Below are 18,670 nucleotides of genomic sequence, written 5' to 3' on the forward strand. Positions count from 1 at the left end.
GTGCTAGGCACATGGCTGCACTACAGGTGCGCTCAGAGGGTGAGAAAATAGCATCCAGGGTTTTAATCTCGTTAATCAGCCGCCAGCTTGGAAAAAAGAAACAGAAAAAAAGCCCCATCAGAGGAGAACATTCACCTCTGAGCTTCAACGTCATAAGAGAAGCAACAGATGGAGAGGCACAGTGGCAAACATCAAGACTTAAAAAGGGTTCCCATGGTGCCAGGTGTACGGCGGGAGCAGGCCTTTGGCTGACCTCCCTGCGGGCCCGGGCTTCAGGAGGACACCTGCCTCTTCACTGCACCTCTCTGCCCAGCTGGCAGTCATCCTGCCAAGATGCTGCCGCGCTCTCACTGCTGCTGGGTCACAACACAACACGACACGACACGATACAACACAACCAAGTGAGGCGGCAGGAGGCAAGCACACGTCAGCCTTTTCAACCAGCCCACTGAGAACCAAATTCAGATTAAAAAGTTAGACTCTCGCAGAACCAAGTAGGGAAGTTACGTCTTTATCCCTGTCGGAGATGACTGTTCTTATTTTAAAGTATCTTAGACTTTTAAATATACTCACTGTCATGGGTTGAATTAAGTCTCCCAGAAAGATGTTCAAGTCCTAAGCCCTGGTAATGTGCACATGACCTTATTTGGAAACAAGGTCTTTGCAGATGTAACCAAGTTAAAATGAAATCATGCTGCATCAGCGTGGGCCCTAATCCAATGACTAATTATCCTTACAATAGGAGGGAAATTTGGCTCAGATACACAGGAGATAAGATCACATGAAAAGCGGAGGCAGAGACTGGAGTGATGTGTCTACAAGCTGAGAAATGTCAAGACCTGCAACCCCAGAAGCTGAAGCGGCAAAGAAGCCATCCTCTCTAGAGCCTTTGGAGGGAGCACAGCCCTGCTGACACCCTGATTTCAGAGTCTAGCCTCCAAAACTCTGAGAGAATAGATTTCCATTGTCTTCAAACGCCCAGTCTGTGGTGGTTTGTTACATCAGCCCCAGGAAACTAACACACTAAGTGTTCTTGAAAAAAAAAAATTAAGTTAATTGGCTCCTTCCCTAGACAGTCTCAGTCATTACACTGAATAAAAGACATACTGGGCTTCCCTGGTGGCGCAGTGGTTGACAGTCCCCCTGCCGATGCAGGGGACACAGGTTCATGCCCCAGTCCGGGAAGGTCCCACATGCCGCGGAGCGGCTGGGCCAGTGAGCCATGGCCGCTGAGCCTGCGCGTCCGGAGCCTGTGCTCCGCAATGGGAGAGGCCACAACAGCGAGAGGCCCGTGTACCACACACACACAAAAAAGACATACTGCCTGTTCTTTAAGAGCTTTTAAAATCTATTCTCTTTTCAATTTTTATTTATAATGTTTGAAATTTAGTTTTACTTCACAAGAACAAGTTTTCAAAAAAAGAAGAAAAAAAACCCACACAGAACAAAACAACACATACACACAAAGTTTTCTGTGAATAATGCCACTAAACAGGTGCTTATTAATACAGAGTAAGACACTATCCCTACTCAGGGAAAAGGCAAAGAAAAAGGAAATGAGAACATTTTTCCAGGCTGCAGTTCTCAGTTCCATACCTAAGCCTCTTTATGAGATAACCTCTCCCCACCTCCAAGTTCTCCAGCGTAGACACTTTTTTTGGTTTCCAGGCCCTACTTAGTGGTATCACAATATTCGACTCTTGGAATGAGCACTGACAGGCATGAAGAAACACTGACACCCAGAGGCCCACACTGGTCAATTTCCAGTTCTACTGCCATTTGCTTGATCTTTTACAAGCCTCACTTTCATTCTCATTCTTTAATGTCAAAAGCTCACAAGGTAGACATCATTTAGCCTCCAGGTAGCTCAGGGATAACTAGGATTGATGCTCTTTCTGGGTACGAACAGCATTATTAGCTGACTGCCAGGAAAATAATTTAGGACACATGATAAATAAAAGATTTGAGGCACATCTCTATAAAGCACTCTCATCATTTTTACCATTTAATAGCATGACAGTACTATCTGGTTACCAGGAATGAGAAACATATGAAAGAGAAAAAATCATTTCTAGAGACAAGACTTTCTTTTGAGATATTCTCCACTAATAAGCTCTAAGGAGGTAAAAGTAGCTCGAGTACAGCAGAAAGAACACTAGCTGCAGAGTCCTAGATCTGCCCCCTGTAAGCCAGGTGACGCTGTCACTTTGAAACAGAGCCTTTAAAACATAGTGACCCACCTCTGCGCAGACGGGGTGGATTCCGATGGTGCCGTCCAGCTGGTCTTTGGTCAGCCCGCACTTGAGAGCTGCTGCGAAGCCCTGGGTAACTTCTCCAGCATTTGGACCCAGTACGTGGAAGCCCACAACACGCTCCTAAGGTACAAAAAAGTAATAAAATTATGCGGCTTTTCCCCCCTTAACAGACTGGAATATTTCCCCAGTCTAATCTAAAACCCCCATTCAGAAATGGCCAAGGCTTATACTAATGCTTGCTGCTAAAAGCTGTCTAGGCTGCAGATACTCCAACGTGGGCCAGTACAGCACGTGTGGTCACATCAAGCAAGAAGGGAATGACAGGAATCGGCCATGGATGATGATGAAGAGACAAATGAAAAGCAAAAATGTGTGCAACCCATAAGCACCAAAATGTTCTGGAAAATGTTTTCAAAGGGCCGTTCCATTGTGCCCTCATCTCCTCTATCTGATTGTCTCAAAGCTCCAGATAAACGACCTGTGGTAGCTGAAACATTGAAGGGCAACCACTCAAATTAAAAAATCATTTACACTAAAGTTTTGCGGGTAGATAGCACAGACTTAAGATCCTTCCAATGTGAAAACACTTTTTAAAAAATTTCTTATTGGAGTATAGTAGTTTACAACGTTATATTAGTTTCAAGTGTACAGCAAAGTGAATCAGTTATGCATATACATATATGTACTTTTCTAGATTCTTTTCCCATATAGGCCATTACAGAGTACTGAGTGGAGTTCTCTGTGCTATAAAGTAGGTCCTTATTAGTTATCTATTTTACATATAGTAGCGTGTATATGTCAATCCCCATCTCCCACTTTATCCCCCCCTTACCCCCTGAACCACAAGTTTGTTTTCTACATCTGTGACTCTATTTCTGTTCTGTAAATAAGTTCATTTGTACCCTTTTTTTAGCTTCCACATAAAGCAATATCATATGATATTTGTCAATCTCTATGAGTGAAAGCAAGAAAAAAAAATATTTGGCAACTCTGAAATACCTGTGTGGGAATTATTTTGGATAAATTCTAAATCCCACACTCAGGCTACCTCTGCCAAGAGCAGGGAAGCCTGTTGCGTTCTACTGCACAGACGTTCCGAGCCAGCTCGGGGGTAGTGCATCCAGTCCAGCACCCTCACAACAGACCAGGTAGCTCAGGTGGTGAGGTGCAGAGCCTGACCTAAGGTGCAATGCTCCCTGGAAACAATCAGGAAAGGCATTCTGTATGTGATACATTCCATGTTAGACTCTTACATTATTCATCCCGACAGTCAGGGGTTGTGTATATGGATAAATAAAACACAAAATATACTAGGCTCTTAAAATATGCTAGATTTACATGTAATAATATGGATAAATCTCAAACTGAGATTCAAAAAAAAAAAGTGCAGGCTTCTATTTAGCTGAGGATACCACTCTTCTTTAAACCACACTGTATGACATTTATGGTAAGTAACAGGCAGCAAACGTATACAAATGTGAACAGGTGAGAGAGTCCAACTTGAGGACAGTGCTGCCTCTGGAGCAGGGAAGGAATGAGGGGTAGAGGATCAAGAAAGAATACGAAAGACAGCACCGGCACCAGCTAGTGGTTAACAGCACAGAGTCTACGTTGCCTGGGACTGAATTCCAGCTCTGCCATTAACTAGTAAGTACCCTGGCACAACTATTTAACTTCCACGCTTCAGTTTCCTCGTCTGTGAATGGGGATAACAATAGCACATACCTCACAGGGTTATGTAAGGATTAAATAAGTTCGTACATGTGGACCATTAAGTAGTCTCTGGCACATTTCAAGTGTTCAATTACATATAGGCTATTATAAACTGCCTCTGTGATGGTTTATCTCTGATAAGAGAAAAGCTCTGAGGCAAATACACCAAAATGTTAATATTCATTTGAGTCTGGATGGTAGGTACGTTCTCCCAACCCTTTCTGTAAATTTTAAGTATTTCGTGTAAAAAAAGAGTAGCACACAAAAAGCACAAAAGCCTGGTAAGCAAGTATTACCTAAAACCAAGCACATCTAGACGCTGTGAAGTGACCGACTCAAAATGATTAAAGCAAGCCCCAAGGATGGTCATGTTCCAGAAGCAAGCTTTTGTATGAGACGGCTCATGACAAAAGAGCAATGCCAAGTATTCGTCTCTTCTAATACTATCTTTTTTAATGAAAATAATTGACAAGCGTCATCCTATTTATCGCCTCAGTCATTTTAATTAAGGTGAGTTTACCGGTAATGAAAATTATTTTTCATATTATATAAAAAATGCCAGGCTTCCCTGGTGGCGCAGTGGTTGAGAGTCCGCCTGCCGATGCAGGGGACACGGGTTCGTGCCCCGGTCCGGGAGGATCCCACATGCCGCGGAGCGGCTGGGCCCGTGAGCCATGGCCGCTGAGCCTGCGCGTCCGGAGCCTGTGCTCCGCAACGGGAGAGGCCACAACAGTGAGAGGCCCACATACCGCCAAAAAAAAAAAAAAAAAATTCGTTTTGAACAAATGACACAGCAGTTCAAAAAAAAAAAAGGACAAAACAACTGGATACAGTTAAAATTAAAGACTTGCTCAGTGTGAAACTTTTGAGGTTTCATTGATTGCCTTGTGCAAATGAAGTATCTCTTGCTAGATATAAGGCTGCCAATGAGAATGTCTGACATTTTCTCCTTTTCTCCTTTCTCTTTTACAGTAGCATGGTATCTAATGTATATTCAAACAAATGACTTTATTAAAACTTATGTCTAAAAAGATAAAACTCTACATGAAATTGTACTCTATTTCTACTCTGTATAGCTTGTTAGAGGTTATCATAGTATGTCCATTTTTTAAATGCATCTATGATGACCTTTTTTGTAGAGGATCCAGGTTTTCCTAGAACCTTGGGTTCTGCAAAAAGCAATCTGCAACTGTGCTACTGTGTACAGTGGTAGTTTCTAAACAGGATATATCAGTTAATTATACTCAAATCCCAAGATAAGAAAATGAGTTTATTAGCCTTTTAACACATGGATTCTTTAGCATTGTTTATAGTTTTACTGGGGACACTTTTTTTAAAAGTAAGATCTCAGTTAAGTTAAAAATACCAATTCTCATAAAGATTCAATCCACATAGGTGAAGGGATATCAGGAGGTACAAACTTCCAGTTACAAAATAAATCAGTCACCGGTATGAAATGTACAATGTGGGGAATATAGTCAATAATTATGTAATAGCTTTGAATGGTGACAGATAGGATACAAACTTGGGTTATTACTATTCTTTTTGTTTTGTCATTATTTGTAGACAGTTGACAGCTTCATTGGTCCCCTCTAATAAACACAAGCAGTTCTCAAGTTGTCCCTCTGGTTCCTTCCTCCAGAAAGTTCTGACTGCCTGCCCACTACATCCACTGCAGACGTGAGTCAAGCAGTGTCATCATGGGCCTCGCCCTGGGATAACATCCCAACAGGAAACCTACAGGTTGAACGCTAAAGGAATGCAATGTATGTACCATGTGAAAAATTAGTAGAAAGGCGTAAATAAGATTAGCACTTACACTGTCTTTGATATTGCAGACTATTTTTGCATAACATTTGTTGTTATCTCTTGATGGAATCGTCCATTCCAATGGCCAAAAGTGACTATGGTAAACCTAAGAAGAGGGAAGCACAATTTAGACCCATCATCTTAAGAAGGATGTCTGTCAAACATGAGTTGTGGTGTGAAGACGGTGGAGGCTCTTTAACGTTTAATAATTAGACTTTCATTAAACACTAAAATTCATGGATACATAGGAACCTGGTCAGAAGGTAAACAGCTTTAAACTCACAGGTGACAAGCCCTTTTGCTATAAGCTCATCCCTTAATTACATTTCAACCTCCAACGAATAGACCTTATGTAACAAGAGCAAACAAATGAGAGAAAGAAGCCATGTGATTACTTGCTGTCTTGCATTAGAAAAAAAACAAAACAAAAAAACACCATCTAGCTACCTCACAGGAATGACAACTTTGGGCAAGAAACAAGTAAGGTGCCGGGAACAATTATAGCAATTATCTAGTTCTCTGACTTAATATTTCCAAAAATTTTCTCCTCTGAAATTATTCACCAAAAGTATTGAAGGAGAGAAGGAAGGAGGGAGGGAAGATGGTACATAGAAGGACAAACAGACATCCTTACTGATATTTCATAAACTTAAGTCTCGGATGACTAAAGGGATTTTTTTCTCCTCCAACTGCTAGCCTCAATTCAAAACATATATGGTTGGTAGGACCCTTTAAAAACATACTGATTATGTAAACATTATACAACATTCTTTTATCTTGTAATATGTGATTTTTTAAAATGTGTGTTACAATATTGAATGTGTAGTATCATAGTACTGCAACCATTACACCGAGAAAAAATTGGTTAAAGCAATTATCCCCAAAGGCTAACAACTGCTGCGTTGTAAACATAAGCCTATGAGTAACTGTTTACTATTTCCCTTGCCGTTTTCAAGATTTCAACTCAAATGCATTGTTTTTATAATAAAAAATCCAAATTCTAATAAAACGAATTCCAAAGACTATCTGTGAAGAAACACAGAATATATACATTAAGAACCTTAAAATGTAAATACCTTCTGATAGCAATCTATCCTCAGCAAAAAATCAAAGAGACAATGAGTAGCAAAGATGTTCACAATTCTATTAATAACAGTGAAAAACTGTAAATAATCTAATAAAAGAAAGGCTTACCAAATTACCGTACAGCACCCCTAAAAGGAAATATTGCACAAGTCATTTTTAAAAGCGGTGTTTTTAGAGGGAAATGGCTTGTGACCTAACGTTAACTGCAAAGTACAACAGAAAACTGCACATAACTTAATCACGCTTAAACTAAAATGTATATACCTACACAAAATTATATACACACACAATATATATAACATATAAATACTTAGAGATTAGCATATGCAAAAGTATTAATAGCAGTTATCTTTTCATGAATTAAAATTTGTTTTTATATTTTCCTAATTTTTCAAATTTCCTATGAGGATATATATATATATATATATTTTTTTACAATCAGAAAAGAAGTGTTGGGCTTCCCTAGTGGCACAGTGGTTGAGAGTCCACCTGCCGATGCAGGGGACACGGGTTCGTGCCCCGGTCCGGGAGGATCCCACATGCCGCGGAGCGGCTGGGCCCGTGAGCCATGGCCGCTAAGCCTGTGCGTCCAGAGCCTGTGCTCCACAATGGGAGAGGCCACAACAGTGAGAGGCCCGCGTACCGCAAAAAAAAAAAAAAAAAAAATGTAGAAAGCTCCTATTTAATACAGTCAACTCATGTTTAGCATTCCTAGTGGAAAAGATGAACATAACAACAAATTATATCATTTTGTTATTTTTCAATCCAAAAACTAACTTTCCTAATTTTAGAATGCAACCTGTGATTTTATTTAAAAAAAAAAAAAAAAAAAAAAAAGATAAGAAGAAGGATTGCCTTCCAAAGCATGTTGGCTTTAGGCTAATATTTTTTTTTTTTTTTTTTGATTTTTGAATTTTATTTATTTTATTTTTTTATACAGCAGGTTCTTATTAGTTATCCATTTAATACATATTAGTGTAATATGTCAATCCCAATCTACCAATTCATCAAGAAATATGAAAATAATGTGTTACTGATAGACTGATATTACATGCTACTACTGAAGCATATAATAAAGAAAAGATTAAGAAATTTAGAATAGACTTTTATATTACAAATTTTACTCTGATTCACAAATCTGGTCTTTTAGAAGGTTTTACTGGAAACTTTTTTCCCAAGTGATTTAAAACAGCAGACCCTATGTGCAGCATTATTTGTATATATAAAAGTAGTTATTTCATGTGCATTTTCCTTGACTATATACAGGATAAAAGGTGACTGGCAAAGTTAGTATAAATTAGAGGGTAATGGTAGAAAAAAAAAGTTAATAAGACAGTAGAAATGTAGGTACTTTTTAGTTTCCTTCCTTGTATTTTTAACCATATAAATAATAAAAAGAAACCAGTAAAAGTGGTTTTGAAAAGCAGAACTAAGTATTACTGGGTCAACTGATAAAACTGATATATGGAAGGCAGGTCAGATAAAAGTATTGTATCAACATTACATTGTCTAAAAAATAGTAACCACTGTGTGGTTATACAGGAAAATGTCCTTGTTCATAGGAAATACACATTCAAGTATTTAGGGGTAAAGGGGATTCAACTTACTCTCAAATGGTTCAGGAAGAAGAAATACACACAGATGCACAAAGAAAGAGGAAGGGAACATGCAAAGTATAAAACTAATGGGCAAAATGTTAATAATGCATGAATCTGGATAATGGGTATACAGAAATTCTTTGGGCTATCTTTCAATTTCTCTGTATGCTGAAAATTATTTTAAATTTTGGGGGGAAAAGTAGTAGTAAAGAGTAGAACTTACCTCAATATTTTCTTCCCCAAATTTCTCCACAGCTTTCTCTTCAGAAAGACCACAAGCACCATATTCCAAAGGAGTGAAAACGGTCGTTGGAACATTTTCATAGTCACACTGTTTCAAAATGGAGGAAAAGAATTATGACAGAAGGAATTATAACTGAAAAGAGCATATACTTCCAAAAGGTTCAAATTTAGGAAAGGAAAACAGACTAATAAAAACCTACTATGCTGAGAACCATTAACTGATATGATAAAATTTCAGCAGCGGTTTAAAGTCCGTTAATACTAGTCATGAATAAACAATTTGCGTGGCCTCTCCACCCATCTACCAACAGATATTACAAGGACATCCTTTATCTCCCTTAAATAAAGCACCCAAAAACACCACCAGTGCACCCAATGCTTAAAGTCTCCTATTATTCGTGGCAGAAGTTAACAGACTTTATTGGAAAATCAATCAGGCAATACAAATCAAGAGCCATAAGAACATTTAATAATTTTTGGCCCAATAACACCACTTTTAGAAATCTATAATAATAATTTAATATATAGCAAAAGCCACATGCATTAACTGAGCAATGCCGCAGTTCTCATCAACAGTGGCAATATTGGAGCGGCTTTAAAATGCAAATAAGGAAGTGATTCTGTAGTACATATTTCCAATGCAATCTTATGCAGCCATTAAAATGGTAATGAAGGCCACAGCAACAAAAAAGTTCATGATTATGACAGTATTTCCAAAGCACATTTTAATAGGCGTAGATGCCGGAAGGGTTCTGAAGTGAAACAAGTTTGTAAAATGCTGTAATTAGCAAATAAACAGGTTTCTCAACTATCAGATTCCTCAGAGCCTTTGATATGCTGATGTGAATTGTGAAAAATGTAATTATGTAAGTGTCAAATATGTTTGCCAGTGCTATTTGGTAAAAACCTACCCAGTCACATTTGGACATAGAGGTAAAGCCTAAATTTAAGGTAAGTGCTTAAAATATGAAAAATACAATTCTCCCTCTCTAACACCATAGGGTGAGATTTTTAAAATGTGCCTCCCTCTAGAAATAGCATATATAGTCTTTTTTTCTCCAAAAAGAGCACAAATCCTTGGAATTCCGATTCAAAAGTAAAGGCAGACATCCACTTACAGCCATAATGGACCAGGTTTACTTCCTGTTTTAAACAACTAAAAAACGGGACAAATATGAAATACTTCTTAAGACACTGATGGTAGGGTGTGCAGCACTGTGGTCCCTGTGAGAAGGGAAACAAATGAGGTGAGACCAGCGATTGCTCTAGTCTCCTGCCCAGAGCAGTTTCCAGGGCTTGGTGCAAAGAGAGGGAACAGAGTGCAGGGTCTTCCTGAGTTATGGAGACAGAGATCCCAGTTCAGGGAAGCCAGTGTGGCCCGAAGCTGCAGGGCAGAACACCAAAGTGGGTGGAGCTGCACAAGGAGAACTTAAGATCTGCAGAGAGGGCCTCCTGAGATTTGGGCTGAGGACTGATCTGTAAATGGATGCCAGAGGAAAGCACTCAAGGGTGAGGAAAGAACCACTGGAAATCAGCAAGCCCCCAAATGACCAGAGCTCTTACAGGACGGGAATCAGTTTCTGTTCCCACAGGCCAGAGTAGAGAAAGAGTTCGTAGTAAGAGGAACGGGGGCAGAGTCCTCGAAAGGGCAACAATTGAGTAGTGGAACTAAATTAGGCCTAAATGAAAGGCTGCTGTTGACAAACCTTTAAAAAGCTGAAAAGCAAGCTACACGAGGATAAAATTAATCCCCTGTAACATAATGGGCCACCAGAACAAAGTCCAACACTATATAAGGGAATTCAACAAAACCCAGCCCCCAACAGTGTAAAATGCACAAAGTCTGCATCCATCCAAAGTAACACGACATGCAAATGAGCAAGAACACACAAACTAATACCAAGAGGAAAATCAATCAACAGAAACAGACATTGCAAAAGAGATAAGGGGATTAGCAGAGGACATTAAAAGAGCTATTATAAGGACTTCCCTGGTGGTGTGGTGGTTGGGAGTCTGCCTGCCAATTCAGGGGACACGGGTTTGATCCCTGGTCCGGGAGTATCCCACATGCCATGGAGCAGCTGAGCCCGTGCGCCACAGCTACTGAGCCTGCACTCTAGAGTCCGCAAGCCACAGCTACTGAGCGCGAATTACTGAAGCCCGTAATTACTGAAGGCTGTGAGCTCCGCAACAAGAGAAGCCACCGCAATGAGACGCCCGCGCACCGCAAAGAAGAGTAGCCCCTGCTCGCTGCACTAGAGGGAGCCTGCGCACAGCGGCGGGGACCCAACACAGACAACGACTAAATAAATAAATATTTTTGTTTTTTTTTTTAAAAAGGAACTATTATAAATGTGTTCTGTAGACTCAAGAAACTAGAGAAAAATAGGAATCTGCTGAGGAGAGAAAAGGAAAATATATTTTAAATAAGTAAAACTCATAGAGGTGAAAGAAACTGCTTGAAGTGCAAACTACACAGAATGGGATTTATATCCCAAGACAGTGCAAAAGAAAAGATCAGTGGACTTGAAGACATTGCAATAGGCTCTCTAAAAAAATAAAGCACAGAAACAGGGAGAAAAAACATGAACAGAGCATTAGAGACCCACTGAGGGAACCAACATTCATTAATGTGAGGCTGAGGGGGAAAAAAAGAGGGGGAAAGCAGAAAAATTGAATGGCTAAAAAATTTCCAAATTTGATGAAAACTATGAACAGGTAAACCCCAAATCTCTACACACCACCAGCAGAATGCCAAAACATGCAATGATCAAAATGCTAAAAAAGTGATTAAAATCTTAAGAGGAACAAAGATAAAAATGATGGCATATTCTCTTTAGAATCTATACAACCAGAAGACAATGGGCGAATATTTAAATAAACACTGTAAATCTAGAATTCTATATTCAGCAAAAATATCTTCAAAAAAAAAAACTTAAAAAAAAAAAAAGCCAAGGAATTCCCCTTGAGCAGACATGCACTAAACAACTGTTAAAGGAAGTTCTTCGGGCAGAAAATGGTGTATCAGACAGAAATCTGGATCCACATAAAAGACATTTTTTCTCCTTGGTCTCAAAATTCAGTTTCCAATTGGCTTAAATAGACTACTGTGGCCTAGCCTGAGAAATGTAATCCTTGCTTTTAATACTTTATTTGGATAAAATACTTTGCAGTTTTCACAATAAACAACGTAATAAGCTTCTAGAACACAACCCATCCCCAAGTTGCAGATATGTGTACCGTGGTTTCTCTGTAGTTTCCACATAAAATAGTTTTACATTTACTGTAAAACTGAACTAATTTACAAAGAACCACTTTAAGTAATAATAAAGATGCTAGGGCTTCCCTGGTGGCGCAGTGGTTGAGAGTCCACCTGCCGATGCAGGGGACACGGGTTCGTGCCCCGGTCCGGGAAGATCCCACGTGCCGCGGAGCGGCTAGGCCTGTGAGCCATGGCCGCGGGGCCTGTGCTCCGCAACGGGAGAGGCAACAGCAGTGAGAGGCCCGCGTACCACAAAAAACAAAACAAAACAAAACAAAAAAAAGATGTTAACATTTGCTATTTGTGAAAATAAAAGTATTTCAAGTGTTTGAGAGCAATTCTAAAACGACCCAAGAGATAACTACTGGTCCTTGGAGATGACAGCTGGAGTGACCATCACACTGGGTTCTAAAGCTGGTACGTGTGCCTTATCATCTGGCTTTTTAAAGAGCTTAGTGGAATGTCCATCATCTACAAGCTGACTCAGCTTTATGATCTGTTCTGTTTTTGAAATGATAAAAACATTTTTTTTCATTCCTTCATTTATGTATGTTCCCAAAATAACAGAATATTTAGTGGCAAATATTTTTAGCAGCTTTGAAAATGACTTTAATCATCTTGTTAAAAAAGATTCATTTAAATTTTTCCAATATATTTTCCACTTCATTTTATTTAGGAGAAGCACCTCTGTACTTGGTGGTGGATTCTTTAAGTCTTGAGACATCTGCTCTATCCTCAGCACATTTTATAATCCATAATTCCCAAATCTTCCTTAATCTCTTAGGCGATACATTTTCATGGTTAAGACAGCAGTACCTACAATCAGATGTGGACTGGATTTATGCCTTGGCTACCTCCAAGCATTGTGACCTTGGACAATTACCTAATTTCCTGTAAGATGTCATCATTTTCCACAGCTGTCCTAAGGTGGAATGAGGTATGTGTATACAGCACTTATTAGCACAGTGCCAAGCACGTCAAACATAGCCGCTCTCTGTCCCCTTTCCTCCCAACACTCTCATGAAGCAATGAATATGCTATCAATTTTGAGGGAAGGCACAAACACCCATGAGTCAATTTGGGTTCTCTTAAAATCCCATAACAGATTTAATTTAGTCAGGTGTTTATGTTAAGCTGAATTTTTCAACAGAGAGCTGCTCCTTTAAAAGGAAGGAAGGGGGCTTCCTGGTGGCGCAGTGGTGGAGAGTCCGCCTGCCGATGCAGGGGATGCGAGTCCGTGCCCTGGACCGGGAGGATCCCACATGCCGCGGAGCGGCTGGGACCATGAGCCATCGCCGCTGGGCCTGCGCGTCCGGAGCCTGTGCTCCGCGGTGGGAGAGGCCACGGCAGTGGGAGGCCCGCATAACGCCAACAAAAAAAAAAAAAAGGAAGGAAGGCAGGCAGATGTGGATCCTCTGACATTCTCAGATATGTGGGAATGTTCTATTAATACACACTGGGCAAAATTAAAAGGATTATGCAATTCTTTAAAAACAAAACTGTGTAATTTCCCCAAATACAATTAACCTAGATATCTATTAGCATTTCAGCTTTGTTTACTATATTTGAAGGACAGACTGGTGAGATTTCAAACTCAGGGACTTAGCACCACCTGTTTATTCTCCTGTTCGGTAAAGCACTTGTCATATTAGTTAGACTAAAAACGGGGGAAAAAGAACGAACAACAAAAAAAGTGTCCTTTAATTTCAATTTACATTAAATTCTGATGCTGATAAAAGCTTAAGGCACTTTAAGAATTTGCTCTACCTGGCAGATGCTAGAATACAGCACTATTCTCACACATAGAAGAATATGTCCAAAGTAAGTGGAGTCACTATTTTTTTTTTTAAGGAATTTTGTGCTACAATAATTTTAAATTTATTTAGTACCAAATTTTTGTATATTTGCCCTCTGGTTATTATTGGTATGAAAAATATCTCTTTCCATTTTAGGAAATCACAAGGACTCAAGGTCAAAAACAAATGCACCTCACATTTTCCCTTTCTTGGTTCACCATTACTCAAAAACTCCAAGTTAAAGAGGTAGATAAGTTTATTTCAAATAGTGATATGGGGGCTTCCCTGGTGGCGCAGGGGTTGAGGGTCCGCCTGCCGATGCGGGGGGCGCGGGTTCGTGCCCCGGTCCGGGAGGATCCCACGTGCCATGGAGCGGCTGGGCCCGTGAGCCGTGGCCGCTGGGCCTGCGCGTCCGGAGCCTGTGCTCCGCGGCAGGAGAGGCCGCAGCAGTGAGAGGCCCGCGTACCACACACACACAAAAAAACAGTGATATGAACCAACTACTATTCCCTGGATGATCAGACAACCCTGTATTAAAAACCCTTTTTAACCTCAATCCTGTTATCCTCAAAACATAAGATTTTATCATGCTACAATCCAAACCAACCCCAGGTACATTCAAAATGCTTGTCACAAATTCTACTAGCAGTATTCTTTGAAGTTTCAGTTGCTGTAACCAAACTAAATCAACCCATGATGACTTATGCACAAGGAAAATGGGTAGTGACTAAATTCTTTACAATCGATATTTCTAGAATCCTTTTAAAAAAATAGTTAGGGAAGGAATGTTGGTAATGGGTAGGGGATATAAGGGAAACCTCTATACCTTCCTCTAAATTTTGCTGTGAACCTAAAACTGTTCTTTAAAACGTCTTAAAAAACTAATTAGAGCATATTTATTCTTTTCTTGCCATCTAGTCCCATGAGACACAACCAAGAGTTTCCATTTCCTGCAGTGACTTTTAAAATCACTTACATAGTCAACATTCCAAGAGCAGAAGATCTGCTTTTAGAAAGGACAGGGGAATAAAGCCTGAATCTTGGTTTACGTAGCTCTGCACATTGACATTACTACCTAGATCCCCGAATCCTTTTGCAGCCTAGACAGGGGCCATAAAAAGATTTAGAAAATTACAACTCAAACTGGTAATAATGAAATTGATGTAAAGTGCAACTATTAGGAGTATATGGAACATAATAGTGCTGAAACTTGATTAACCAGGCTCATTTTATTCTTAGTGTGATTCTAAGAGTGACCATTTCCATAATAAATCACAAAGGTACAGTGGTCTTAGCAATGTCTTGTCTGGAATAGAGTTAATACAGCACATCTAGGATGCCATCATCAAAACAATTAAATTATTCAAGACCTGGAAAACTTCACAACCACCCTACACAGAGCACCGGGAGGTACCATTACAACAGCATGTCCGTGGTGACAGCCCCAACACTCACCTTGACAGTGGAGCTCCCATACAGCCTCCGCACCAGTAACCTTCCTGCCTGGATTGCCACTGGGGTGAGCTCCAGCTTCCCCTCTAACACATCGCCAATGGCATAGATGTAAGGCACGCTGGTCTGCTCTTCATCCGTGACAGGTATTTTTCCAGTCCTGCAAATTCATTCAGTTAAAATCATCATCAATTACCACTATTCCGTAAGTAGATCAAAATCCCCTTTCTCCCAAAGAAGCCCCAAACTGTGGCTCTAACTGAGGGCAATGTTCTCATGTATTACCAAAACAACAACAAAACTCAGAGGAACCAAAAGCTTAGAGATTCTAGCTATTCTGAAAATCAAAGGAATAAGAAAACTGTAAGAAACCCTGGGACGGGAAAAGTAGAACACACTGGTTAAGAATGAATGAGGATTCTAAAGTGTGATAACCAGGTCTGTTAGTTATTACCTCTGTGATGTTGGGAGGGCTATTTAACATCTCTAAGCCTCATTTTCCCACCTATCAAATGGGAATAATGAAAATGGGAATAATTGGTGAGAAGAAAAAGAATACCATCATCTACCTTAAGGGGTTGTGAGGACTGAATGAGAATGTGTATAAAACATTAAGCACAGTAGTCCACGGAGTCCAGTAATTGCAGAATAAGTGTTAACATTATACAAAATCTAAACCTTGGCCCCAGTTGGAAACAGGCGAGTAGGTTATTAAAATGGTGGAACACTTGGTCTGCTAAATCTTATCAGACCTCCCCAACTCCTTTGTCTCTCCAACCCAAAGGGGAAAGAAAATAATAAAGCAAAAATGTTCACACTAAGATTAAGAAATCTCTTCTGTATAAATGTTATTCCTGGAAGGGGGTAGAGGGGGCACCCTGTATTTTCAATTTCCAAGGCAGCTAGCCTCTCAGAGCACTTGTTTTTACTTGGATATAAGAAGGGTGATACTGGGAAATACCCCATGCTACTACTGTAAGCAGACAACAGAGTCTCAATTACCCAGTGCAGTGGTATAGTCCAAAGAAATTTTAACTTATAAAACGTCAAAGTTTTCAGACTCGTAGCTGTCACTAGAAATGTAGCGACCACTCTAGTGATCCTAAAACTTGGTAGCTTTGAACATGGTTCAGATCTGCATATTCAATGAAGCTTTCAAAGCATATACCTGCAATTCACTGGGGAGTTGGATCTTTTTCTGTACACATATACACTGAAGAAACAAAATGCAAGCCAGCGTACCTCTCATTTAGATTTTAAAAAGAAAAAAAAAAAAGACAAATAGGAAATATCACGATTGGCACTGAAAGAAGAGTCTTCTAAGCTTAAAAAGGGAACGCTCCAACTATGGTAAAAACTAACTTTAAAATCTAAAACTCCAGTATTAATTGATCTTATAAATAACTGAAATAGTACTTAATAAAACATAATAAAGATTTTTTCTTACTGTTCATTTAACTTTACCCCCACGTTTTCTAAGCCAATTTCCCTTGTGCAAGCATCTCTTCCTATTGCCAGCAATACCTGAAAAATTATTAATATATAGTGACTGTTAATAGAAAGGCTTTGCATGAGTTATTTAATCATATTTTTTTCTGTTCATTAAGGCGATGTGATTCATTTTCCAGACCTGGAAAGACATATTCTATTAAGATAGTAATGCAAGAGTTTAAACAAATCAGAATCATTTAAATTAAATCTTCTAAACATGACATAGTAAAAAGCCTTACCCATTTCTTGTTAAGAAAAAGGGAGTTAACAATTCCTTAATAAGTCTAGCTAAGTATAGTGACAAAGACAGCATAGCCTATGACTGAAATAAGTTATTTTTTTAAAGTGGTGGGCTGGGAAAATGAAAGAACATGGAGCAGAGAAATTCTAGCTCATTTTTAAATGTTGATACCTTTTAATAGCCATCTGATAAACAGTATTTAAGTTATAGTGGAGAATATTTGAATCCATCCCTGTACCAAAACAAATTATAATATCATAAGTAATAAAGGTGTCTTAGAATAGGAACAGAACCAAGGGTTTTGGAACTAGCAACCCAGCAAACATCCGGTGAGCACACTATCTGTTTTCTAATTAAGTAGGACCGAGGTCCATTCCTTACCGTATTATACTCTCCTTCGATGGTTATGTCACTATCAGTGGACTTAGCTACCACCCTGAGTCGGCCTGGTGTCCCTGCTTCAATTTGTTCAACCTACAAAAGTGATAAAGTTTTATTCCACGATAAAGACATGTATCAGTATCAAGATGGCTAATTATGTCCTCTCCTTCTATCTGGTTAACCCAAAGTTAAAACATGAAATTTGGCTTGGAAGGTCTTTTATGTCCCACCTCCCTCGCATTAACATCTTTAGGATGACATGTGGTTCTTTTATGTATTTCCTTCTTTCTCACTGCTTAATGTTTGCTAGAGGGGCTTTCCTTCAAATAGTTCTCAAACAGAATAAAATTCAGAGAGAAAGCAGGAAAGGAGAAAGCCAGAGAAACTACACTACAATCTCTAAAATTAAACCAATGACTTACTGCTTCTGCCAGGCTCCTATCTTATGACTTACCCAGAACCATTAATCCCATGCTGCCTCACATTCGTTCATTCCCTTTTGACTACATATGTTCAGCTTTGTCAACAAAGAATAGACATGGAAATAGATCAATCACGATACAGATAAGAGCTAGAAAGCCCTAAAAATCATAGTGGGTGAGGAGGTATGTGTGCTTGTCATAACTAGGGGTTGTCTTCAGGTGAGGACGTAGGAATGATGAGCAAGCCCTGGTACTTGTGCTCTGGCAAATGAGTCTGAACATATTAACCTACTACACATAGATGTCAACAGCCAAATCATGGGTTTCTGTATAGTACTTACTGAAGAGACCCATAAAATCAACTGCAATTTCTACCCTACCTTTAAAATACGATACACTCTGTATGGGAAAACTGTGAAGCGTCATTTTATTTTCAACATCAACAAATAGTAAAGATTCCCTTCTAAAATTCCCTTCCTTTCTTACGTAGTTAAGCCCCTTTGAACATACTGGAAATGTCTTTCCGTTTAAATTAAAATATTCTAATTTTTGGGGAAGAGTTGAATTGGTCCATGGCTTAGATTTGCTTAAACATATTAAAGGCCTCATCCCTCCCTCAAATTCCTTTCTGCCTCACTCACTTCTGTGTTCCAGTCAGGCCTTTCCTGTAACCAGCACATTTTCTGCCTTTAGAACAATTTCATTCCCCATGGCCTTTTTGCACATGCTATATTCTTGCCTAAAATGCATTCTCTCTCCCTCCTCTCCACAGAAGGCTTCGTCCACTGGGTCACTTTATAATACAGCCAGCGTTCACCACCTGCCTACGGGGATCAGGGACACCCTGGTAACCCCAGCAAGATATTATGTACACAGACACAAGCTTATTTCACTAGGGATAGTCCACCACATTCTCAAAGG

At 39.5% G+C, this 18,670-nt stretch overlaps 1 protein-coding gene across 6 annotated transcripts in view; it reads right to left on the reverse strand.

Annotated features, from left to right (window-relative positions):
* Window positions 1–18,670, reverse strand: part of TXNRD1 (thioredoxin reductase 1) — a 131,415-nt gene that overhangs the window by 10,230 nt on the left and 102,515 nt on the right. For all 6 annotated transcript variants that reach the window (XM_032646552.1, XM_032646556.1, XM_032646557.1 and 3 more), the window contains 6 exons: window positions 17,328–17,420; window positions 16,662–16,738; window positions 15,218–15,374; window positions 8,685–8,792; window positions 5,788–5,883; window positions 2,241–2,375 (listed from right to left, as the gene is read on the reverse strand). In XM_032646552.1, coding sequence (XP_032502443.1) covers window positions 2,241–2,375; window positions 5,788–5,883; window positions 8,685–8,792; window positions 15,218–15,374; window positions 16,662–16,738; window positions 17,328–17,420 — 666 coding nt within the window. The remainder of the gene's footprint in view (window positions 1–2,240; window positions 2,376–5,787; window positions 5,884–8,684; window positions 8,793–15,217; window positions 15,375–16,661; window positions 16,739–17,327; window positions 17,421–18,670) is intronic.

Source organism: Phocoena sinus, chromosome 10, assembly GCF_008692025.1.
Source record: "Phocoena sinus isolate mPhoSin1 chromosome 10, mPhoSin1.pri, whole genome shotgun sequence".
In the NCBI taxonomy this organism is placed as follows: Eukaryota; Metazoa; Chordata; class Mammalia; order Artiodactyla; family Phocoenidae; genus Phocoena; species Phocoena sinus.